At 31.2% G+C, this 18,265-nt stretch overlaps 5 protein-coding genes and 1 long non-coding RNA gene across 7 annotated transcripts; 4 read left to right on the top strand and 2 right to left on the bottom strand.

Moving 5' to 3' along the window:
• Positions 1–540: 540 nt before the first annotated feature.
• LOC123260462 (integrator complex subunit 5) lies at positions 541–5,878 on the top strand. The gene is made up of 5 exons (XM_044721564.1): positions 541–912; positions 1,294–1,842; positions 1,921–2,056; positions 2,422–4,100; positions 4,778–5,878. Exons 1-5 carry the CDS (start codon positions 688–690, stop codon positions 5,009–5,011), a joined length of 2,823 nt encoding a protein of 940 aa, XP_044577499.1. The 5' UTR covers positions 541–687; the 3' UTR covers positions 5,012–5,878.
• Positions 5,165–8,664, bottom strand: LOC123260465 (protein transport protein Sec61 subunit alpha). The gene is made up of 7 exons (XM_044721568.1): positions 8,412–8,664; positions 8,205–8,272; positions 7,957–8,022; positions 7,639–7,849; positions 7,141–7,565; positions 6,231–6,620; positions 5,165–6,139 (listed from the first exon to the last, which is right to left on the bottom strand). The coding sequence occupies exons 1-7, from the start codon at positions 8,416–8,418 to the stop codon at positions 5,876–5,878; spliced, it is 1,431 nt and encodes a 476-aa protein (XP_044577503.1). The 5' UTR covers positions 8,419–8,664; the 3' UTR covers positions 5,165–5,875.
• A 373-nt stretch (positions 8,665–9,037) lies between these two features.
• Positions 9,038–13,622, top strand: LOC123261481. The gene is made up of 9 exons (XM_044723076.1): positions 9,038–9,187; positions 9,267–9,427; positions 9,498–9,920; positions 10,001–10,116; positions 10,466–10,695; positions 12,456–12,619; positions 12,682–13,101; positions 13,187–13,299; positions 13,368–13,622. The coding sequence occupies exons 1-9, from the start codon at positions 9,126–9,128 to the stop codon at positions 13,605–13,607; spliced, it is 1,929 nt and encodes a 642-aa protein (XP_044579011.1). The 5' UTR covers positions 9,038–9,125; the 3' UTR covers positions 13,608–13,622.
• A 607-nt stretch (positions 13,623–14,229) lies between these two features.
• Positions 14,230–15,308, top strand: LOC123261482 (regucalcin-like). Its single transcript, XM_044723078.1, has 5 exons — positions 14,230–14,237; positions 14,296–14,459; positions 14,507–14,926; positions 15,011–15,125; positions 15,194–15,308. Exons 1-4 carry the CDS (start codon positions 14,230–14,232, stop codon positions 15,037–15,039), a joined length of 621 nt encoding a protein of 206 aa, XP_044579013.1. The 3' UTR covers positions 15,040–15,125; positions 15,194–15,308.
• A 305-nt stretch (positions 15,309–15,613) lies between these two features.
• On the bottom strand, positions 15,614–15,918 carry LOC123260471. The gene is made up of 2 exons (XR_006508465.1): positions 15,793–15,918; positions 15,614–15,720 (listed from the first exon to the last, which is right to left on the bottom strand). It is a non-coding gene; the product is annotated as an uncharacterized LOC123260471 (long non-coding RNA).
• An 18-nt stretch (positions 15,919–15,936) lies between these two features.
• On the top strand, positions 15,937–18,077 carry LOC123260470 (regucalcin-like). 2 transcript variants are annotated; one of them, XM_044721575.1, is made up of 5 exons: positions 15,937–16,027; positions 16,516–16,676; positions 17,092–17,511; positions 17,591–17,703; positions 17,784–18,077. In XM_044721575.1, exons 1-5 carry the CDS (start codon positions 15,972–15,974, stop codon positions 18,015–18,017), a joined length of 984 nt encoding a protein of 327 aa, XP_044577510.1. In that variant the 5' UTR covers positions 15,937–15,971; the 3' UTR covers positions 18,018–18,077. The 2 variants fall into 2 exon arrangements, with proteins under 2 accessions (XP_044577510.1, XP_044577511.1); XM_044721576.1 differs by lacking the exon at positions 15,937–16,027 and adding an exon at positions 16,278–16,413.
• Positions 18,078–18,265: the final 188 nt, after the last annotated feature.

Consider the following 18,265-nt stretch of genomic DNA (forward strand, 5'->3'; position numbering starts at 1 on the left):
GCTGTTGGTACGGATGTTATAATTGCAGGAAGATCCTACGAGCGATGTAGATTGCTCCGAAAGCAGTCCTCAAGTCACTCCGAGGAGACCTCATCGCGGACGAAAGCAAGAGAAGAAAAAAAGACGTTAATGGATTTATAAATACATAAATTAATAAATATACTTATCAATTGATATATTTATATCATACGCCATCTCAATTAGAATGGTTTGTGATTGTCTAGGTTATTTACAATCTATTTATATTTTGTTGCTCTTATTGAAGAAAAAAAAAATTTATTATAAAAAAAGAAAAAAAAGAAACTAATATCGATTCTATCAACGAAAAAATAATTGTGTTAAATGTATGACTGATTTTATTGACAATAGAAAAAATTTTTATCTCTAAGATGATTAAAATCAAAATAAACATTTTTTTATTTACTCACCCGTTTCATTTAAAAATTAATTTAATAATTTGGTTTGAAAAGTCAAAAAATGTTTTTGAATTTAAAAGTTGTCATCACTGCTTTGGATCTCACTTTGCAATTGTTGACATTTTTCATCGAGATCTCGTGTAGTGCACTGCACTATGTTTTGTTTATTTTTGTATACAATAATCAATTATAACAGTGAATGAAAAATAATTAACTAAAAAAATTGTTTTAGTAAATTTATGATACATTTAGGTAGTAATATCTATTTAAAATGTCGCAAGTTGTTGACGTGTCATTATCTCCTGAGGAAATATTAGCAGAGGTTAGGAAGTTTATTCCAGAGTCAGTGAAGCAATGTCAACGAACGAATTGTCCCGAAGTTACGGCTGGAGCTCTGCTTCTTTTGAAAAATCTTCCTGCTGCTCGAGAAGCAGTCTTGGAATATTTACGCAAAGTATTTTTTGTTGCGGTAAATCGGCAAATTCGTCAAATCGAGGTTAGAAAAATTTTAAACAATTGTAATATTCTAGTCAGCTGACGTTTTTAATTTTTTATTTATTAAATTGGAACAATAAAATATGTTTTTTTAATGAAAATTAATTTAGAAGATATTTAATAATTTTTGTAACAAATTATGGCAAAAAAATTTTTTTTTTTTAATTTACATTTAAAAATTTCGAAAAATAAAATATGCAATTTTTTATAAATAATTTTTTGGAACAAATTTGTTTGTTAAAGAAAATAAAAAAATTTTCAAGTGATAGCTCATGTTTTTTTAAATTATACTTGAAGTTTTTCAATTTTTTTACAAATAAAATTTTTTTTTTAATTATTTTTTTAATAAGAAAAAAAAATTATTAAAATTTTTATTCTTTAGATGCATCCAAATTCACCGCTGACCGAAGAGCAAATCATGAACAAAACAGTCCCACAAATCCACAAGGCCTTGATTGACATCGTCTCGAGTAATTCTCAAGCCTGGGCACCTCTTGTGGCCAGTTGGTCGCTGGACCTTCTTGGTAAATTGTCTTGGCGTTATTCTAAAAGAGCAAACCTCCTCGCAGACTCGGGAATAAACTCGTGCCTCAAATACTGGTTGTCATTTAAATCTACCAGAATATTAGTTGACTTATCAGCGAGATGTATCAAATATTTATCAGATACTGAAGCAGAATCGTGTATGAATGTCCTCACGCAATCAATTGCTGACTACAGTCCTTATTTTGATTGGGTTGTCGCTCACATTGGAAGTTGTTTTCCCCAGTTGATTATTAAAAAAGTTCTACTTTGGGGATTAAAAGGCTTTTCCATCACAGGCGTCCAGATTTCAAAGAATGTTTTACTTAATTCTGTTAAAGACATTTTGGGACATTTGGCGGGCAGTCATTTTTATGAAATCAAAGACGCACTTCTTGATTTATTCAAAGTAATAAATAATCTTTTTTTTTTTTTTTGTTAAATTATTATTAAAGACACTAATTAATTTTTTATTTATTTATTTCAGTGGAGCTTGAACGAAAATATAAATGACGATGATTTAACAAGAAGACAAAAAGTAGCAACAGTTCCATATTTATTAAAACTTGCGTCTCTTTCACAATTATTACTCAAAGTAATAACAACAGTAGTTCTTCAAACATGTAAGATTATAAAAAAAATTAAAATTAAAAAAATACTGAATTTAGCAAGCACCTAAAAATTCTTGGAATTTTTAAAACAAATCAATTTTTATAAAAAAAAAATATTTTTAAAAATTCACACTTATAATTTTTTTTAAATTTCTACATGTGAATTTTTTTTCATTATAATTTAGTTATTTTTTTATTAATTAATTTAGTTATTATTTACATTAATAATTATTTAATTATAATATATTAATAATTTAGTTATTATTTTATTCATTAATTTAGTCACAAAAATTTTAAAAATTATTAAATGTTTGTTAAATTTAGTATAAAAAAATGTTAGATATTATTTATCAATAATAATTAATTAAAAATTTTAGTATTTCCAGTGAGACCTGACGTAATTCCACGTCTAGCATTATTTGCAACAGATTGGTGTAGTTACTTCGACAACCAGCCTGAAGTCTTGATAAATTTAACCGTACATTTGGCATTGGCTTGTGAGCAAGAAGCTTGGCAAATAATAAGCATCCTCCTGGACACCAGCTTAAACACGAGCAACGTAGGTTACCATGGAGTAAACGCAGCATTGACTGTTAAAAATGTTTGCCGTGAAATCCTAGAAATGATTCTCCAAGAGATAGATTTATTAATGCGTATGAACGGAACTCACAATGCAGGAATAGCTCTAATGACTTCAATAAAACAAGACTTGTCACTCGTGGTGCCCTTGCTCTTGGACCCCCAACCTCTGAGAGTCCAGACAGCAGTAAGACTAATATCACTTCTAGGAGCTCAGAGCCCAAATGTAATAATTTCAGCGGCTTCATTCGCCCTGAGAAAATCTCAACAAGATTTCCACCTCGCCGCTTTCGTCCGGTTGGTCGCTGAGAACATTGTAATATTTCCTGTGATCAAACCAGAGCCCGAGAATTCATTGTCAGGCCACGGGTACTTCACCCAGACTCTGGAGCAAGCTTTGAGAGACATCCAGTACACCAGTGAAGAAAAAGACGTCGAAGCTCGGCAATTGTTCAAAAATTTATCCCTGCTGCTGAAGTGGGAGAACACCAACAGAGCAGCGATTCTTAAATCTAAATTAATTTCCCGTGGGCTTCATTCGAATCTCGAACAGATAGCAAGTCTTCTGATGAAATGCGAAGACACTGAACTGGCTCACGACATTGCTAAGACTCTAGATTTTCTGCATATTAATGAGCAAAACGTTTACATCTACAGTCTAGATTTAACTTTAAAATTAACCAGAGCAGTGATAAGATATTTCTTCATCTGCGTAGCTGAAGACAGCATAATTAAAAAGCAGCGTGGAGCCAAAATAGCTCACCGACTTATCACGTGGATCACATCGCGTTTTCCATGTGCGCGAGTCCTCGCAATTCGCGAACTTGTTGAGAACAGTATTTACGGAGAACCGGCAAAGTATTTCGGAGCTAAAGTTAAACCTGACGAACTAGCTAAAGACTTTTCGCTGCTTCATCAAAATCATAAACACGGAACCAGTGTCATGTTAGCTCAACGACACTCTTCAGTGTTTCACGCTGGTATTATTGGCGAGGGTCCAAGAAGATCTGTACCTGAAAATAATTTCGATAAAGATATCGTTGATTTTAATAGTTTGCTACTGCTAGACGCTATTAAAGCTTGCTGTACTGATGAAGGATTAAGCCAGTATCCAAAACTTGACGCTATGACGATGGTAAGTTTGCTTCTTGTCGAGCTAGTGTCGCCTGATGTTATGTACAATGGGTTACCTTGGCCAGATGAAGAGTTCACCAAGGTGACTGTTGAAAGAGACCTCCAGATTCGTCGTTGGTTCAAAGATATTCCTCTTCTTTGGACTTTTCTGGAGTTAACTGCTAGGCACAGACCCGCTTTGACTTATTGCTCGGTTTTACTTCGGGCTATTGCAGCAACTGTGATTGCTAATTGGGATAATGCAGAAGGTACTCGGCTGGTCAATGTCATGGCACTTGGAAAATTGCTTCCGACTCCTCTCAATTGTCTCTCCGATGTTTTGCCAATTCTCACTCCTGTTCAGGTTTGTTTAGAAATATTTTTTATTTTTAGTATTTAATATTTAAGTTCTCGTCCATATTTAAAATATATAAATAACAATCTTGGGAATTTGGAAAATAAATGAAGATGTTAAATTATAAGAATTGCAACGTTTAGCTGATTTAATTCAGCTTCATCAGGCAAACTAAAAATCAAAACGTTTTAGTTAATACAATTATTTGACATATAAAACAAAAATAAATGAAAATAACAATAGTTACTCTTATGGTTAGCATCCTCGTCTAGTTCTTACAAAGTCAATAGATGCAATAAAATAAAACAACATATTCATAAATTGACATGTAGAAATTTTAAAAAATTAAAAATGCAATTTTTTTAAAATAATTTTTTGGAACAAATTTGTGTTAAAAAAAATTAAAAAATTGTGAATTAACAGCTAAATTAAATGTCATACATTTTTTCAAATTACAATATTAACAACTTGTTAATTCATAAATTAATAAGATAAAATAAAATTCAACGTCTATCTGTCAACTTTCTGATTTTTAGTTCACCTGATGAAGCTGAAATAAATCAGCGAAGCGTTGCAATTCTTATAATATAACATAATTTATTGTAAAAATTCCCAAGATTAAGTTACTTAAAAATTAGTACTTAATAATGGCTATAGAATATTTTTTCATGTGAGTTTACTTGCAGATAAATACCGTTATGAAGGAATGCGTTTGGGCTTACATGCACGAAAATGTTCCGTCTCCAGCGCTGTTTACTCTGAGCGAAGGTGCAAGTATCGGGTGGAGAGAAGAAGACGTAGATCCTACTTCGACGCCTATCATCCGATTTACCAACACACTAAGACTATTTTTACTCGCAAATATTGCCAAGACTGGTATGCTATACGCGACATTTTTTTATAATGAAAACACAAATTGAGTTTTAGTGTAAATTTTTGTAAATAATTATATAAATATACATATTGTTTATAAATTAATAATTATGAGACATACATTAAATAATGAATAATTAGCTATTGAAATTTTTTAAACTAAATAAAATGACAGAAATTTAAATAAATTTGAATAAAGAGGTATGAAATATTATTTTTTAATAAAATCACTCTTAAAAATACAAGAGACAAAATTATTTTAATTTGTATCATTATTAATAATAATACAGGAATGATGGTACCTTAGATGAGTATCTTTCGTTAAGAATTACTCAACAATCTACCCTAAGGTGGGCACCGCGTCCTGTCAAAAATCATGACGAATGCACCGAGAGCTTAAATTTTATAATATATCTATTTAATAATTATTAAATTGTTAAACAAACGTCACAACATAAATGCTGACGAAAGTTATATTGCTGCTACTCCGCGCATTCGCATGAGCTATTGTTTAGCTCGAGTAGAAAAACACCGATTGTCTTAATTGAGACATTCGATCCAACTCTATGTACAATCAAGTCTTGAATTATGGTATGTGTTATTAAATGATCATCAGGAAGACGATCATGCCCCAATTGGCATCAACTCGAGTTTCCTCGAGTCACCTTAACCTGTATCAAGATTAATTTAATAAGTAAACTAATATAACTGGACGTTAAATCTTGTGTTATTTTTTTTTTATAAATAAACGTCTTTCATAAAACGACAGACCAAAAACACTGCCATTAATATCCAAGCTTGGATCGTTTTTTTTTCTTTTTCTCTTTTTTTTTTCTTTAAATAAATTATACTTAAAATATATCTTGATTGTAAAAAAAAAAATTATTCACTTTTAAAGTCTCTAATTATATTTAGAACAATAACGTGCTCATTCCACCCATTTCACTCTGCTCTTTCACAAAGATTTCGAAGTACTGGTAGATGATTGTTACTGCAAGAAGAATACCAGTACCCGATCCAATAGCTCCCAAGAAATCGGCGAGAACAGAAAGCGCTCCAATACAGAGACCACCGAATGCTGCGGCTGTTGGAATGTAACGATTCAATTCGTGAATCATTGAGTTGTCACGGTGTCCTCTCATTACCATCTGTTGTTCTTTCAGCTGTTTAGCGACCTGTTGCAAACATTCCAATAAGCAAAAATCAGTAACAATATTTTTTTTTTTTTTTAATTAATTAAATAAATAAATAGAAAAAAATGCTTACGTCTTTAGCGGAGCTTCCAGACACTTCAATCCAGGTCTTGGAGAAGAAAGCACAAGAGCCCAACATGAAGAGAATGTACAAGAACGCGTGAACTGGATCTTGAACAATGTGTCCCACAGATTCAGGTGGCGACAAGTAATAACAAAGACCACCCACAGGATACGATCTAGCCGGACCACCTCCACCAACATCAGACCAAACTCCCAATAAGTTTACAATAATATTTCCGTGGAATTTAACGGCTAACATTTGTGAGATAACGTAAAGATTGGAGACCAACGCTGATTGCAGAATAATTGGGATGTTACTGGTGTAGAAAAGTTTTATTGGGTAGCTACTGTATTGACCACGATACCTGGTCGACTTGATTGGTAGATCAACTCGGAAGCCCTAAAATAACATTTTTGTTAATAAAATAATTTTTGATTTATTATTTAATTGTCGAAATATTTATGGTAATTATTTTACAAGTGGGATCAATTCCATTTTAGGCTATAAGTAGGTGAAAAATTGACATTTTCAAATTTTTTTTTGATTCTGCTTGTTTTTACAGCATTTACGATAAAAAATGTCGTGAAAGGAAAAAATAAAGACTTTGATAACTTTTTTAAATTCAAAAGTTAGAAAAAAATTTTGGCTCTCATGTTTTTGGATAAAATGTCTATTTTTTTTTTTTTGATATATTTTTTTTGAAAAGTACAGAAAAAAAAAAGTTGAATACTACAATTTTCTAAAAAATTTATAAATTTTTTTGAAAACTTGTAAAATTTGTTTTTTTAATTGTTCATTTTTTTATGTACTTTTCAGAAAAAAAAAATATATATAAATAAAATCAAATAGAAATTTCGTTAAAAAAAATAAAAATTAAAATAGTTGACCCCACTTGTAAATATTTACAAAATTTATTTACCTGGAAGTAAATGACTATAGCGAAGACCAAGATGGTGGCGAGTAAGTTCATGAGATTAGGAAGGTTTTGACGGTAGAAAGCTTCTCTTAAGGCTCGTACTTTGTCTGGTTTGGTTGCTACCAGGTGGAACAATGCAATAATCGCACCCTCGAACTCAGTACCACGACCAGTGTTGACCGTAGCCGGAGAAAAGGCCTTCCAAACAATTGTTTCACAGATGTTCGTGGCGATGAAAAGTGAGATACCACTTCCCAAACCGTAACCTTTCTGAAGAAGTTCATCCAACAGCAGTACGATCAAACCAGCGACGAAGAGCTGGATGATGATCAACAGACACACTCCAGCTCCAATTTCAGCTGGGTCACCGTACATACCAGTCATTACATAAACAATTGCTTGTCCAACAGTAATTACCATACCGAATACTGTAAGATGATTACAAAATTTAATTGTTGTTTTAATTATAGCAATAATAAACATTAAATAAACGAGCCTTACATTTTTGTGCTCCATTGAAGAGCGCTCGGTCTTTTGGTGTGTCGCCTACTTCAATAATTTTAGCTCCGGCAAGCAACTGCATTATCAAGCCAGAAGTTACAATTGGAGAAATACCCAACTCCATCAATGTACCTCTGTTTGACGCAAGAATTACTCTTATCCAGTAGAAAGGATCTGCACTGTCTGAAGACATGATTCCGAAAAGTGGAATCTAAAATTTAAATAATAAATAATTTATTGTAAATTATTTTCGAAACATCTGGAATATTTTGTTTGTTGTTTAAATAAAAATCCAGCAACTGGTTATTTAAGTTTTACCTGACAGCACACGAGGAAGATAAAGAGAGTGATTGCAGTCCATAGTACTTTCTCTCTGAATTGAATCTATCAAAAAGTAATGATAAAATAAATATTTTAAATAGTTTAATGGGATAAAATTGATTAATTAAAAGAAACTAAGCAAGCTATTAATTATCTGATGAACATTTTAAGTAATTAATGATTCTAGTAAACAACAGTATGTTTGAACTAAAATAATGGAACCCAAAAATAGTTATTCAGCTTACTTTTCTCTGGGGCTTCGCTATTTCCGGCAAAACGCTGCAGAACGGTTTTATCACCTCCAAAAATTTAACTGAAAGGTAATAAAATAAATTAGAGTTTAGTTATTGATGCATGTTCAATATGTTGATCATCCAAAGCAAAGTAACCAAAAAATGTAAAAGTATGACAGAGAAATAAATAAATAATAATTATTTAAATAAAATACTTACTCCCCATGGTGGATCCGTTATTTGGCGAATATTAGCCAACACTATGGGCGAGTAATTAATACTTTAAATAATAAATTTGACGTAAAATGCCAAGTCGAAAGTCGACTTGGAGTGACTTAGATATATGCGGGTCCTATTCCGCTGGATAATCTCAACTGATGATGAATACGTTCGGCAGGCTAGAAGAACCGACGAATCGGGGCACACTTAAACGACACGTATCAATACGACGTGGTCACGTGACCTGATGATGTTGGCTGACGGCTGCCGGCACGGCATATTTTTTAACCACGAGTACCGTTAGTCCTCCAGAGGGAGCTTTTATAACAAACAGAAATCAAACGCGTGGCGCGAGTATCGCTAATTATATGCGCGCGCAATCCGCGGTTTTACTGCGCATGCGCACATCTTTTTTGCAGAATATTCAAAGTATTCCTTAAAATGTCAGTCTTATAATAATCAAAAAAATTTTAAATATTTAATTAGCCGCTAATTAGCAGATAAAAATTCAGAAATTCGAATGATAAAAAAATTTATAAATTATATATAATTTAGATAAACAGTGTTATTTATTGTAAAATATTCTGACAGGACTATTGCTGATAATTTTCTTATAAATAGTCCCGGTTTCTGTTGCAGGTCAGTTCAAATTTTTATATTCGTGCAAAAGGATCTAATAAATATAATTGATAAATTTTAGCTTGAAGAAAAAAAATGAAAACTTTTGGAGTTTCATTTATAGTCTTCTTTGTTACTAGTTTCGCGCTAGGACAATGGTAAGTTTTGTTCAAAATTTAACCTTACTGCTATCAGATTATAAATATTTAGTTTAATAATTATAAATTAATTTAACAGTCAGAATAATGTAAAGATCACCAGAATCGCTGGGCCATATGTTTTGGCTGAGGGTCCACACTGGGACTACGAAAGAAATCTTCTCTACTTTGTTGACATTCCGGAGCAAAGAATTTACTGTTATCAACCAACTACCGGGATAATAACTTATACTCACCTAGGTATTAATAAATAAGTCTTAAAAAATATTTAAAAACTATATAATTTGTTGAATTTATTTGTTGAAATTAGAATGTGGACCGGTAGGTGTCGTCGTACCAGTAGCTGAAAGAAGAAATACATTTATTGCGGGTTGCGGTAGAGAATTAGTGCAAGTTTATTGGGATCCACTTACCACCAATAGAAACCCTCGGGTTGAAGTTCTTTCAAGAGTTGACACCGGTGTTCCAGATACAAGATTAAATGATGGAAAAGTCGACCCAAGAGGCAGATTTTGGGCCGGAACAATGCTCATTGGCAGCAGACAGGCTCACCCACCGGATCAAGCTTCATTGTACAGATTCGCATACAATGGTACTCCAACAACAATGATAACTCCAATCAGCCTTAGCAATGGTCTTGTTTGGAGTCATTCCAACAATTCATTTTATTATATTGACAGTCTTGCATACAACATCGTTGTCTATGACTTCAATGACGCCACTGGTGATATCTGTAAGCCAAATATAAATATCTTTTATCATTTTTTATAAACAAATATTGTCAATAATCTTTGGATAAATATTTTAATCCAGCTAATAAACGGACCTTGTTGGATTTCAAGAAAAACAATATAACAGGCATTCCTGATGGCATGACAATTGACAAAGCGGGAAATCTTTGGGTCGCGGTCAACTTCGGTGGTGCAAGGGTAAAAATAAAATGACACTGAGGTTAGCAGACGTCTAAAAATTTTTGATTTTTTTTTTTTTTTTTTTTTCTAATTAAATTACAAATAAAACGATATTTATAAAAAATTGCACTTATAGTTTTTCAAGTTTTTTACATGTGAAATTTTTTTTTTAATTGTTTAGTTGAAATTTTTTCAAAAAAAAAATTTCTAAAAATTTTGAAATTTTGAATTTTTTTTCATTGAAAAAATTATTGAAAAAATATTAAAAAATTAAAAATGTCGGCTAACTTTAATATTATACTTCATTTTCATAAAATAAAAATATCTTTACCTAAAATATCAATTTAATATGGTAAATTGTTTTCAGGTAATTCAAGTTGATCCAAAAACTGGAAGAGTTTTACGATCAGTTGAAATGCCAGTGACTGAGGTATCCAGTGTTGCTTTTGGTGGCCGTAATAAAGACATTTTGTATGTTACTTCAGCAAGAGACCAACTGAGCGAGTCCCAATTGAGAGAACAACCACTTGCCGGTTCTGTTTTTGCTATTCATGGTCTTGGTGTTTCTGGCTCTCCTATGCTTGCTAGTAGAATTATATAAACAATATGATTATATTGATATATTGAGAGTTAGCATTGAAAAATAATAATGTTTGTACTTACACAATAATGTTTATTGATTATAATCTTGCTGAATAAAAAAATTGTTATCAATTGCAGCAACGGATGTGTTTTGTATCTAGCGCGCATTGTCGATAATCTTGTACGTTTGCGTACTTAATCTCTTGAAAGGTATTTATTTATACGACAGACTCTTTGAAGTAACGGCCGCATGAGGGTACCCTGCAAGTTATTTAAGTCTTTCTGTCAGTTTGTTGCATTGAAACGTTGTTTGTTGTATTTTATACATTGTTGACGCTACTTCAAGTGACATCTCATTTGAAAATTCCTTTAGATTGTCTTCTTAGAAGCTGGCTAAAATTCAACTGATAATATGTCACTCAACTTGTGAAAATATTTATTTTTAGTTTTATATAAATTGAATAAAAATTCATTAATTTAAGAGTAATATAAATTATTGAACGACGTTATCGTTAATTCAGTTTGGAAATTCAATTACATCGATTGTCATGGATGTCAGGTAAACAATTATGCTTGTGTGGTTAGGGGAATTAATTTAAGTAAATAATAATATGTGAATTTTATTAAAAGTCAGTGATGAAATTTAAAATAAAAATTCAAAAATATTTTATGCCAAAATTAAGTGAAATTTTTCCATTTTTTTTTTTTTTTTTTGCAAATAAATGATTAAAAAGTATTTTTAAACTAGAAAATTTGAAAAATTTGAACCTGTGTTTATTTAAAATATAAAATACTCAACTTGTTTATAAAAATGACAAAAATTGACAGGAGCTACTTTTCAAAGTCATGGAAATTTTTGTTTTTCTTCAAATAAGTTACTTAATTTTAAAAAATATTTTTATAAATGTAACACACGAATATGTAAATATTTGATAAACATATTTATTTACCCGGGAATCTTAATAGAGTTAAAATTGAATAATTTCTCTTTTAGACAGTGAAGCGATAATTTTATAAATGTCAATACTGTGAAGTTCGTTTCTTCCACTCTCGTCTAAGAAGTACTTTAGGATTAAGTCATAAATATTTTGTTAATGATTTTTTGATGGGTAGCGAGTTGTTTTGATTCATTCTCATACACTTTTCTTCGGAAATACTTTTATCTATTTGATTTCGGCAATACTACGCAATACTACGTAAAAAATATATATATATATATACCTCTATACTTACTTGTAATTAGCCATCGGTACCCCTCTCTTCTAGGAGAGTTAAGACACTGAGGGCTAATGAAGTGAGGTCATTTGAGTTAGAACATCCCTTGAGCTACAAATCGTGAAATTTCGGTGCACGCGTGTATTAGTTTAAATTAAATAAATATCTAAATTTCCATATTAAATCTACTCTATTCACATATACCATTACTTCCCAAAATACCATATTAGATTTTGAATTTATTACAATAAAATTGTAAATTATATTTATAAACTAGTGCAAGCTTTTATCAAGTACTTGTTATCATAATTACCATTCCTTGTTTTTTTTTTAACTTCAAGTTCAATGGCTATTTAAATTACACCGTATGCGTTGAACTTAACAAGTTTATTTTAATACTTTTAGTACTGACGCAAAAATCAGCCATGAATATGTTTACATTTTTTATAAATTATCAATTTTTGATAGCGATGTCCCCGGTCACAGAACGGTACCTAAAAAAATAAAATAATATAATTAATAAAAGTGAAAGAAAATAAAAAAACAAACTTATATTTCAGGAGTCCTAAAGGAATAAAATTTGAACGAATCGACGGGCCGTACATGTGCGCTGAAGGACCACATTGGGATCATGAGAACAATCGGCTTTATTACGTTGACATTATTGGCCACAAAATATTGAGTTACAATCCAGCGACTCGAAAAGTAACTCACGCTTACCTGAGTAAGTAAAATTTTCTTCTTTTATAATCATTTAATAAAAAATTGTCTTTTCTTCTGAACTAGAATGTGGATCAGTTGGATTCGCGATACCTGCCGCCAATAAGAGGAATACCTTCATAACAGCATGCGGAACAAATTTAATCCAGGTGACTTGGGACCCAGCCACTGATGACTTGGATCCTAAAGTACAATTTATCAGCCAAGTTGATGTAGGTGTCAGTGACACCAGATTCAATGACGCAAAAGTTGACCCGGCAGGAAGACTGTGGGCCGGAACTATGGGTGAAAAAGACGGGCTTCCAGTCTCCGGCAAAGGTTCCTTGTACAGATTTGACTACGATGGTACTCCGAAAAAAATGATAAGCCCAGTTGACATCAGCAACGGACTCGTTTGGAGTCTCAATAAAGACTCATTTTACTACATCGACAGTTTTGCATACGTTATTGATGTCTACGACTACGATGACGCTACTGGAGATATCTGTAAGTTAGAAAAATATCAGCTAGTCTTTTTTAATTGATAAAAAAAACAATTAATTGGATGATAATTTTAATTATATTTATCTAGCGAACAAACGTACATTGTTTGATATCAAAGCAAACAACATAACAGGCATCGCTGATGGGATGACCATTGACAAAACGGGAAACCTTTGGATTGCTAATCATAGCGGTGGAACAGTAAGATCATCAATTATTTTACTTTGTCTCTCTAGATTGTAGAAATTATTTGCAATTTTTTTTTTCAGGTATTTCAAATCGACTCGAAGACTGGTAAATTGTTGAGGACTATCAAGATGCCGATGAGAGATGCGACTAGTGTAGCTTTTGGAGGCCCCGATAAAGATGTTCTTTATGTGACGTCTTCCAAAGATAAAATGCCTGAAGATCTTCTGAAACAGCAACCCTTAGCCGGGTCAGTTGTCGCCGTTTACGGGCTTGGTGCCTCTGGATTGCCGATGGTCCCCTGCAAAATTAATTTGAAATAATTTTTGTTTTTAATATGATTATAATCATATTTTAATGGTAAAATAAAGAAAATTAAATCGTTTTTATAACAATCTAGTGACTTTATTACTGTTGTGATATTAAATATTCATACTATGACCAAAAATATGTATTTATTTGTGTTTTACCATTAAAATCGACTTGCTTTAAAATATTACAAATATTTTTATTTTTAGTAGAAGATTAAAAATATTCTTTAATTTTTTTCAAACATTGACCCTATCCGTGGGGTAATCTTGGTCAAAAATAAAAAGTAGTCAAGTCAATAACATTTAAAAAGAATGTTATTGTTTTTGATATTTCAAACGTTTTAATATAAAATCATTTACTTAATATAGTTAAATTTATCACCGAAAAAAATTTTATTAGGTCATTTATAAGGTAAGAATAATTTTTTATTGTACGCCATCCCGTTCTAAAAGTTAATGATTTTTTATGAAAAGTCATTCAAGCTTAATGGTTTTAATCACTTATAAAATACAGAATAAGTTTCACGTAAACTCAGTTAAATTTTTCAATGATAAAAAATCAAGCGATGTAGACTATACTTATTTTATTTATTACAATAGCAATTTTTTCAAGTACTTATACTGTATTTGGACAATGGTATGGTTTACTGAATTTATATTTCAATCTCTTGAATTTGATAATTTGATTTTTTTATTTTGTTAGCCCAAATGATTTAAAAATTGAACATATTGCTGGGCCTTACACTGTTGCTGAAGGATCCCATTGGGATGAAGAAAGAAATCTTTTGTACTACGTTGATATTCCGGGCCAAAATATATTCTGTTACAATCCTGCTACGCAAATGATAACTCACACTTATTTGAGTAAGTATAAAAATTACTTTAATTATTTTTAAATCAATTCTTTTTAGATTGTGGTCCAGTTGGTTACGCGATTCCCCTTTCTGGAAGAAATAATACATTTATCGCAGGATGTAAAACATCAATAATCATAGTCCATTGGGATCCAAGGACCAACAACCTAAATCCTGAGTATCATGTCATATCTCAGGTCGATCAAGATATCAGCGACACAAGATTCAACGACGCAAAAGTCGACCCAAGAGGTCGACTTTGGGCCGGAACTATGGGAGAAAAAAATGGAGTTCCTCTTACAGACAAAGGTTCGATGTACAGAGTCGACCACGACGGCACCGTAGCAAAAATTATTGACCATGTCGATATCAGCAATGGGCTTGTGTGGAACCATTTCAACGATTCGTTTTACTTCATCGATAGTTTTGCGTACAAAATTGATGAATATAGTTACGATATCAACTCTGGAGACATAGGTAAGTCCAAGAAATGATCTACAATAAAAATTCATAAGATCATAAGTAATAATTATTTAAAATGTAAAAATAAAAATTTTCTAGCTAACAAGCGCGCACGATGTTCGACTTGAAGAAAAATAATCTAACGGGAATCCCAGATGGTATGACCATCGACAAAGCGGGAAATCTTTGGGTGGCTAACCATGGTGGAGGATTGGTAAAAATAATTTTTAAAATAATACTTACTATTTATTTATTTATTCTCCAGCTTATATTTTTGTTTAGGTACTTAAAATTGACCCTAAAACTGGGAGATTACTTCAATCAATAAAAATGCCAGTAACTCTTGTAACCAGCGTTGCTTTTGGTGGTCCAAATAAAGATATCCTCTATGTAACCAGTGCCAAGGATAAATTGAACGCCACTCAATCGGAAAAAGAACCTTTGGCAGGAAGCGTTTTTGCTCTTCATAATCTCTGTGTTTCAGGATCTCCAATTCGTTCTTGTGTAATGAATTTTTAGATATATATTTATTAAATAAATTTGACTTACTTAAATTTGTTAAATAATTTTCATTTAATCTTGCTTTAATTTTATCATTGTGTGTCAGTGATCTTTGACGCATGCGTACTTAATTATCTTTTTAAATGATTAAAAACCAGGTTTAAACTGCAGTTGAGTCTTTTACTCTGTAGTTTTTTTTATTTAACAAAAAAAAAACTAGGCTGAGGTCACTGCAATTTTACTCTTGAAAATTGAAACTGTAAATGCAAATCTTATCCTTCATAGTTATTCCATAATTTATTAATTAGCTGAAAACAAATAAAATATGTTAATTTTATGAAAACATAAATAAACACATTTAGATAAATAATATATCTTACTTGAGTGGATTTAATTGTGAAATACTCGGTAAGAATGATTATTCAAATCAAACTTTCTCGTACGATATATAAATAACTTTCAATGTCATTTTCAGTTCATTAAAGATTTACAATTCAAGCAAACATAATAACTGTTCAGTAAATATAATTATTTTCATTTATAATTCTTGATTGTAACAATGAAAAAATTATTTTCATTTATTTGTTTGCTTCTAGTTGATATGACTCTTGGACAGTAAGTTTTTTTTAATGAAAAACTAGTTATTATATAAATGTTCATATATATATATACGCGTGTTTTTTATTTTTTAAACTTTCAAGTATGCTGATCGGTTTTAAAAAATCAATTTATAAATCTAAAAAAAAATTTGCATTATCTGAAAGAAACTCAAGTGTTGTTTAATCTGCACGTGACATGTTTCGACGTTCGGTCTTGCGATTGGTCTCCTGCAACGTTTTAATAACAGAGATAGGATGTAATTATCTGTAGTAGTCAGGTCATCGCTTATTAAGAAGCGAGTACAGTAGAATTTAGTTAATCGTTGGGCGTTCTCACGTTCACATTCTTTTCAACTCTGTGAAATATTTTTTACTGTCAATTGAGTTTTCGTTCTGAAAAATGTAATTTTTTATTTTAAATTACAGAATAATTTATATAAATTAGTGATAATAAAACTTGAATTAAAATTTTTTTAATTTACTTATGCTCTGTATTTTTTTCAGGAGCCAAAAATTGAAAATAGAACCAATTGGGGGTAAGTATGATCTTTCAGAAGGTCCTCATTGGGATGAAGAAAAAAATCTGCTTTACTATGTTGATATTCCTCAGCAAAAAATTTACTGTTGGAATCCTGAAACAAAAAAAATTACTCATGCGTATTTAAGTAAATATAATCTTCATTTATACTTCAAAATTTTTATGATTCTGAAATTGTTTTTTTTTATTTTTATGATTTTATAAATTACTAAAAAAAATTTTAATAAAAACATTCCATATCTAGAAATTAAAAAAAATTACAAGTGCAAAATTTTAAAAATAAAATTTCAGTATCATTAAAATTTTTATGAAAATAAAGTTAGCCGAAAAAATAAAAAAAAAATTTTTTTTATTAAGAAAAATTATTTAAAAAAAAATTTAATTTGTAAAAAACTTGAAAAACTGTAAGTGCAATTTTAAAAAAATATTTTTAAGTTCTAATTTAATTGAAAAAAAATTAAAAACGTCGGCTAACTTTACTATTATAAAATTTTTAAATAATAAATGAACTGTAATAATAAAATAAATAATTTAAAAATTAGAGCATGGTCCAGTTGGTGTAGCAGTACCTGTTGCGGGTGTAAACAATACATTCATCGTGGGATGTGGAAATGAATTAGTCCGCATGACTTGGGACCCTAGTACTGACAATCCAGACCCAGAAGTCAAGACTCTCGCTAGAGTCGACATAGACCGTGATGACACTAGAATAAATGATGGCAAGGTAGACCCGAAGGGTCGGTTCTGGGCAGGCACCATGGGTGAGAAGGACAACGTGATCACTCCGGAAAAAGGTTCTTTATACAGATTCTCATTAGACGCAACTCCAACGAAATTAGTAACTCCAGTCAGCATCAGCAACGGGCTCGCTTGGAGCCACAGCAAAGATTCATTCTACTACATCGATAGTCCTTCCCTCGAAGTCGTCGCCTATGATTACAACGATGACTCTGGAGACATCTGTAAGAATAAAAATATTTTCTATTATTTTACAAGTAATTACCGGCAATTATTTTACTAATTACTGATATTACCGTTCAGCTAACAAGCGTAAGGTATTTAATCTCAAGGAGAATAAAATTACCGGCTTTCCCGACGGAATGACTATTGACTCGGCTGGAAATCTGTGGGTCGCTGTTTACGACGGTGGAAAGGTTTTTAAATAATTTTAATTATTACTCTAAACTTACCTGTTGATTTATAATTACAGTACAATTTTTTTATTTGTCTTCAGGTACTTCACATTGATCCGCGAACTGGAAGATTATTGGAAACCATCGAAATGCCGGCAACAAAAATCACCAGTGTTGCTTTTGGTGGCCCGAAGAAAGACATTCTTTTTGTGACCAGCGCTAGCAAAGGATTGACCGATGCAGAGCTAAAAGATCAGCCTCTTGCAGGCTCGCTTTTTGCTGTTCATGGACTAGGTGTCACTGGGACAACAATGCTTTCCAGCAGAGTTAAATAATTATTAAATAAATTTTCTATTTCTTCAATAAAATAATATAAATGTATGTTTATTCGAAAATGATTAAATAAATAATTTCACCTTGAAGTTTTTTATAATCTAGTTAAAAAATGTACTTCATCATTTCATATATCACATTAAATATTTTACAAATTACAGAAAAAATCGGCTGTCTAATTTTAAAACACAGTAGCTGCAAAATTTTTATACCTAATTTTTTTTAATATTGTTGCATTTTTTTTATAAGT

This window comes from Cotesia glomerata, linkage group LG3 (assembly GCF_020080835.1).
Source record: "Cotesia glomerata isolate CgM1 linkage group LG3, MPM_Cglom_v2.3, whole genome shotgun sequence".
NCBI classification, from domain to species: domain Eukaryota; kingdom Metazoa; phylum Arthropoda; class Insecta; order Hymenoptera; family Braconidae; genus Cotesia; species Cotesia glomerata.